General features: G+C 41.5%; 1 protein-coding gene across 3 annotated transcripts in view; it reads left to right on the top strand.

The window, feature by feature from the left end:
- LOC107084843 (calpain-A-like) overlaps positions 1 to 6,888 on the top strand; it is a 15,923-nt gene that overhangs the window by 4,912 nt on the left and 4,123 nt on the right. For 2 of the 3 annotated variants that reach the window (XM_015374889.1, XM_015374892.1), the window contains exons 7-18: positions 418 to 492; positions 1,651 to 1,736; positions 1,841 to 1,915; positions 2,005 to 2,165; positions 2,641 to 2,795; positions 2,965 to 2,976; positions 3,053 to 3,261; positions 4,911 to 4,938; positions 5,033 to 5,101; positions 6,263 to 6,320; positions 6,398 to 6,459; positions 6,533 to 6,601. In XM_015374889.1, the coding sequence (XP_015230375.1) occupies positions 418 to 492; positions 1,651 to 1,736; positions 1,841 to 1,915; positions 2,005 to 2,165; positions 2,641 to 2,795; positions 2,965 to 2,976; positions 3,053 to 3,261; positions 4,911 to 4,938; positions 5,033 to 5,101; positions 6,263 to 6,320; positions 6,398 to 6,459; positions 6,533 to 6,601 (1,059 nt within the window). Of the gene's footprint in view, positions 1 to 417; positions 493 to 1,650; positions 1,737 to 1,840; positions 1,916 to 2,004; positions 2,166 to 2,640; positions 2,796 to 2,964; positions 2,977 to 3,052; positions 3,262 to 4,910; positions 4,939 to 5,027; positions 5,102 to 6,262; positions 6,321 to 6,397; positions 6,460 to 6,532; positions 6,602 to 6,888 lie in introns of all 3 variants that reach the window. The other variant, XM_015374891.1, reaches the window with a different exon arrangement.

Below are 6,888 nucleotides of genomic sequence, written 5' to 3'. Positions count from 1 at the left end.
CTACCTCACAGGTGCTACCTCACATGCATTACTGCACAGGTGCTACCTCACATGCATTACTTTACAGAAATTGCTACACACACGCTACCAAACAGGTGTTACCTCACAGGCGTTACTTTACAGGTATTGCTGCACAGCTGCTACCTCACAGGCATTACTGCATAGGCCATACCGCACAGGTATTACATCACAGACGTTACTGCAGAAGTGTTACCTCACAAGCTTATGTCACAGATGCTGCTGCACAGGCGTTACTGCACAGATGGTTCAGCGTGTCTAAGATTTCCACAGGTTCTTCTAAGACAGTCACAGCAATCTGCGAAGATCCATGTTCTTTTTTTTTTTTTTTACCTGTGCTTGTGTTTCATTTTAAGATCCAACTGACACCTGCCTCTTTCTTTTCCTCCTCATCCTCAGGAAGCCATTACTGGCACCACTTTTCCAAACGGACTGGTCCCAGGCCACGCCTACACTGTGACGGGTCTCAAAGAGGTGACGGCTCCTCTGTCTGACACAGGGAGGGAGGGAGGGTTTTATGGATAAGTATGATCGGTCCAGGATCAGTACAGTATCTGTATCGGATTGGTACTGGTTCGGTTCAGGATCGGTTCAGGATTGGTCCCAGTTCGGTCCTAGATCTTTACTGGATTGGTAGGGGACTGGAACCTGAACAGTACCAGATCAGTCCTGGATCGGTACCAGATTGGTACAGGATTGGTACTGGATTGGTCCAGGATCCCTACCGCATTGGTACTGGATCGATACCAGATCAGTACCGATCAGTCCTGGATCAGTACCGGATAGGTAGAAAAATCAATAGCAGATCGAGTGCTTACTTTTAGAACAGTCTCTAATTTCAGCTTTCAGAAACCTACAATGCAGCAATTGAGGTGATTCCTTACTGCTATCATTTAAACCCCCCTCCCCCATGCAGAGGACAAAAGATCTTGCTTGGTCGCTCAGGCCAACAATTGCCCCCAACAACCCCCCCTTTCAGAGGCATAGCCCAGTATCGGGTATTGCAGACTAACAAAGAAACCAAAACGACTCCTTATTCCAAAGGGGCAGACCTGTTCGTTTGGTTCAATGTGCATGTTTTCTAAACCAAAACAAGTTGTTGGGCTACTGTATAAAGCCTGGAACTCAACGCTACTTCCTTCCGCCATTTTGAATTAAAAAAAGCTTCCTGGATGGAAAGAGAAACGTCTTTGAACTTGGAAACAAAGTCCAGTGGATTGATTTTAACTTTTTTTCAATGATAATGACCTGGATGACTGAGAACCTTCGCCAGGATCACAGCTAATATAGCAAAGCCGCTCTCTGCATTGAACACAGAGGCAGCAGGAGCATCAAACGCATCTAGACACACTTTAATGGACGTCTGACCTTAATGTGGATCAGAGATGAAGCGACAGGAGCTTTTTAGCTGCTTCTGGCGCTTGCAGTCTGAACATTGCATAAATGTGGTCATTATCAAACTTTATCAGAGTTATCCCAGAGACTTGATCACCGGACATAGGGTAACCATTGCAACTAGCACATTTCCAACAGCTGAAGATTTCAAGTTAGAGAGACTACTATTGTGTAAGTGAAACACGGAGGCAGCTGTATCATGGTATGTATTTGCTCTCTGTGTTTGTCTCTGTTTAGCTGCTGAGCCAAGGAACGGTGGTTAAGCTGGTGCGTCTATGGAACCCCTGGGGACACGGAGAGTGGTCCGGAGACTGGAGTGATCTGTAGGAGCTTGCATCACCACTCAGTCACTACATCAACACAAACATTATTATTAGTGGCTGACTTTCTGCTGAGTGAAGAGTGAAGCTCTTAACTTGTTTGCTAGGTCTCCGCTGTGGCGAACTGTAAGAACAGAAGATAGAGAAGAATGCCTGACGGTGGAAAATGACGGAGAGTTTTGGTAAAGAAAACTCTAATTTATGGTTCAGTAACTGAATGAGCTGCTTCGATTGGCTGGAGACACGTTGGTGATGATGTTGTTGCACACAGGATGACCATGGAAGACTGCTGTAAGTATTACTCCAACATCGCCATCTGCGGCCTGGGCCCCGACTTCCTGGATGAAAACCCAGGTTCTCAGTGGAAGACCTCCATGTATGAGAACCGCTGGGTCGCAGGAACCACAGCTGGAGGCTGCATCAACAACAAAGGTGATCCTCTTCAAACAAGCTCATTGATGTCTTGGAGAGAACAGATAAAGACCTTATATGCTCCTAAATCACTGGAACTCAAGAGGTCGGAGGTAACATTAAGTTCAGAGGTCAAGGTGCTTCATTCAGAAACGATGGTAGGATGGAGCAGAAGGCAGAGGAATGGACATATGGCTGCAGAGATCAGAGGGTTAGGAAGGGTTGCTAGTTGGACTCCATACTCTATCCGTCTGAGTCTTCCTTGTTGTTGTTGGTCAAAGAGCCGCTGTGCCGATTGTTGGTTTGGACAGTTTGCTAATGACTCCATTTACTGAATGATTGCTGTCATTGGTCTGAATGTCTGAAAAGTATCCCAGGAGTGAGAGGATCTAGTGAGCTGCTCTCATGCTATGAACGGTTCAGTGGTTAGCATCTTTCAGTCTGCTTATAGTTTCACTGCCACATTTATTAATACTATTATCCTGTGTTTATTCAGAGACCTTCTGTAACAATCCCCAGTATCGGATCAAGGTTTATGGAAAAAATAATTCCTCTAAAGCCAAAAACACTCTGGTGTCTCTCATGCAAAAGCCTGACAAGAGGAACAGACGAATGGTGCAAAACCATTTCATCGGGTTCACCATCTTTGAGGTAAATGGCCGTCCAACTTTTCAGATTGTTTGTTGGTATTTTAGTGCTAAATTTAGTACAAACCACGGATTCCAATCTCTCTAAATGTTCAAATACATTTAAATTGTTGTTTTATTTTTTATATAATTTTTTCTCCAATATGAAAACATCTCAACTGATTTCCCCCAAGCTGTCAGAAAAGGTAAGTTTGGATATCTGTGAATGACACCAGAGGACCTTGCTTCCCCTCAAACTATGAAATGTTTATGATCCTGCAGAACGCAACTCATGTTGGAAAGTTCTCAAAGTCCTTCTTCAGCAGCCAAAAACCTGTTGCCCAAACTGAAACCTTCGTTAACGCGCGTGAAGTGATGGAGTTCCTCACTCTGGAGCCTGGAGAATACCTGATCGTGCCGTCCACCTTGAAACCCAATGAGACAGCTTCCTTCCTCCTGACCATCTTCTCCAGAGAGGAGACGCAGTGCTAGTAAGTCGTTTTAACACAAAACTCTGAATGTATAAGAATTAACTTCAACATGTTTAATCTGCCATTAAAACATCCCCAGTAAAATGAAATGATGCTCTAATTTTTCCTCATGAATCTGCAGATTTATGAGTTAAAGCTAAAGGAGGAAACTCAATCACAGTTATCCTCATCCAACACCTTAACTAACCTGAATAATGAGAGGAAGCTTCTCAGTCAGAGGTTTCTCTGGTTCCATCTTTAAATGTGCTTCAGTCTGTGATCCCAGGATGTAATGAAATCCACAGTTTCTCTCAAAGGAGAGTCAGCAGTTTAACTCTAAACAAGTTAGATGGGGATTAATCAGGTAGAGACGATGACTCTATTCTGCAGAGTAGGAGAATAGAGATAGAATGAAGCAGAATGATGAAAAAGGGGTCCCTATGTCCTCCAGCAGTCTAAGCCTATAGCAGCATAACTATAGAGATAGTTCAGGATAACCTGAGCCACTCTAACTATAAGCTTTATCAAAAAGGAAAGTTTTAAGCCTAGCCTTAAAAGTAGACAGGGTGTCTGCCTCACGGACTAAAACTGGTAGTTGGTTCCACAGGAGAGGAGCCTGATAACTAAAAGATCTGCCTCCCATTCTACTTTTAGAAATTCTAGGAACCACTAGTAAACCTGCAGATTGAGAGCGAAGTGCTCTGTTAGGAACATAAGGAACAATCAGATCTCTGATATCAGATGGAGCTTGGCCATTTAAGGCTTTATATGTGAGAAGGAGGATTTTAAATTTTATTCTGGATTTAACAGGAAGCCAATGAAGAGAAGCCAGGATAGGAGAGATATGATCCCTCTTTTTCATTTTCATCAGAACTCTGGCTGCAGCATTTTGGATTTTAACTACAGTTTGTGGATATCCAAGGATAGCGAGGATAAATCGAACCCGTCCTTCAAATTGGGCAAAAAGAAGGACACATTTTAAGACAGCATAACGAGGACTCTTGGAATCCGACCAGACCTCGGCGCCGCGCTATGACGTAATTGGCCTTCCAATCTGGCCTTCTGAGGATGCAGCCCATGAATTTGAACAGGGCCATTAAAATGATGTTCAACCAACCATGGCTAACTGCTAATGTTGCTAACACCTTAATCCATGTGAACATACATACAAACAAGTTAAATTCTCTCACTAAAGAAGGGTGCTGAAAAAGGGTCCAAATTGGCTCCAAAAATGATTAAGCAGGAATTTAAAGTCAGTTTTTGAAAGACTATAAGTAAAATACTTGGTGTAATTTTGATTTATTTAGCAGATGGTTTTATCCGAGTGACTTACCAAGCAGACATTAGCAATAAAGGGTCTCACCTAAGGGCCCAGAGTTGCAGCTCATTCCCCCCAGCAGGGATATGAACCCAGGGCCTCCTGTGTGCAGGAGGATTGACTTTAACTAGCCGGCCACTGCTCGGTTAGACTTTTAAAGTAATAACGGATATTTTGAAGTGTTTGGAAAATGTCAAGGAGCATTAATTACAATAATAAAGATACCAACTAAACTGACATAACTGCGCTGTGGAATAAATGTATTTATACATCCAGCTGTATTTGGACACTAAGCAGATATTATCAGCTCTGTTCTTCATAAACTCCTTCTTACTGATCTTTTTTTCCTCAGTGAAAACTCTGGACGCAGTTTTGAAAAGGTTTGTTTTTATTTTCCTTTTTTTAAATTATCCTGATAATTGCTGATCAGTATTTTTATCTTTAGCACCAAACTGAAAACTCTTTTGTTAAAAGGTCAAGAAAGAGAAGAACGGAAAAGACGTTTACAATAACAAAAACTTCTCCCGCCAATACTCTGACAAGGTAAACTTTCTTTTATTAATCTCACACTGGAGAAATTCACTCTCTGTATTTAACCCATCCCCTTGGGGAGCAGTGGGCTGCCATTGTGCGGCGCCCGGGGAGCAGTGTGGGGTTAAGGGTCTTGCTCAGGGACCCAGAGTGGCAGTCTGTGGGAGAGGGGCTCAAACTCAGAACATCTGGATTGCAAGCTCTATATCCTAACCACTAGGCCACCCCCTCTTACACTGAGGATTTTAGTTTAAATACCAAGGTCACATATTTCTGAATTAATGATTAGAAAAAAACTGGTATGTTGTGTTGCTTTAACAAGAAAAAAGGTTTGATGATGGAAACATTATGCCCCATTTTCTCTCCAGAGATCATTTAAGTTTTTTATGGGTCGACAGTTTATATCTTCTAGCATTTTCATTGATTTCAGAACTAATTTGAACTAAATTGATACCAATAAACAATATTTTATTTTTTTAGATTCACCCAATCAGTTTGACTCTTAGATTTCTTTCCATGATTAGATTCAGTAGTGGGAAGTAACTCAGTACATTAAGGTGATTACAATACTGAAGTACTTTTTAGTAATTTTTTTGGGGGGGGCAATTATAACTTTTAATCCACTCGATTTCCAGGAAGCTACGAAGTTACCTGATAGAAATGATAGATTTGCAGAGAAACAGTAACCAGAGGAAAGGTGAACATTTTTTAGGTTTCAAAAAGGAGATTAAACAAAATGAATGAAGAGTTAAAGAGCTGCTTGGTATAAGGCTCCAAAAGCAGTGAGTAACTGATCGTAGACTCTGATTTTAAGCAAATATGTAATCAAATATAAAGTTTTATCATATGGAAAGCAAAGGATTAAATCATTCGATTGAAATAAATAGCTTTTCATATCTCATATACTGTTGCCATCAAGAAAATGTTTAATTATACCTTTTTTAGTTATTTAAATATTTCATTGAAAATATATAAATAAAGTAATGTAATTCTTCACATTTTAATTGGCTTTCCTAAAAAAAAAAAAAAAACAAGTCCAGTGAATTTTTATTTTTTTTATGGAAAGTCTCTGACCTGGAGAATCTTCAGCCGCGTATCCCATGATGTCAGCCTTGGAAAAGTTCAGAAACTGTTGGTAGATTCAGCTCAATCACAGGCTTCCATGTTTTTCAGTATGAAGACGTCGATGCTGAGCAGCTGCAGAAGCTTCTAAATGAGACACTTCTGAAAGGTGAGACATTTACCTGCCTCATCATTTCACTCATTAAGAGATGTTGCATAAACAGCACTGCCTTTTTGTCCACGCAGGAATCGTCCAATCAGGAGGCTTCACCATCGATGCGTGTCGCAGCATGGTCGCTCTCATGGACGTATCCTGTTAGCATGTAAACATGACTTTATTAGACTTCCTGTCCTAGAGTTACCTTAACATGTCATTAAAAGACATCAGTGACTGGGAAGCTGAACAACAGCGAGTTTGTGCATCTATGGACCAAAATTCAGAAATATAAAGTAAGAGAAATAAGAATCCATCCATTCAACCATCCATCCATCCATCCATCGTTCTCTGGATCAGTGGTTCTCCCTCCTGGTCCTGATCTTCTGCTTCCCTCCATGTTTTGGATTTCTCTCTGATCCATCCTTCCAATGATTATGTAGACGTCGTGCTGCAGACGGCTAATCAGTCAGCTGTTTGGAAGCACAGAGACGTCAGGAACAGGATGAACAACACTGTCCTGCATCTCTACACCACACTAGCATAGAGACATAAAAACATTTTGTTTCCTTTCATCAGGAGG

The sequence above is a fragment of the Cyprinodon variegatus genome, unplaced genomic scaffold (genome assembly GCF_000732505.1).
Source record: "Cyprinodon variegatus isolate N-32 unplaced genomic scaffold, C_variegatus-1.0 Scaffold110, whole genome shotgun sequence".
NCBI classification, from domain to species: Eukaryota; Metazoa; Chordata; class Actinopteri; order Cyprinodontiformes; family Cyprinodontidae; genus Cyprinodon; species Cyprinodon variegatus.
This window is presented reverse-complemented; position numbering and strand designations above follow the sequence as displayed.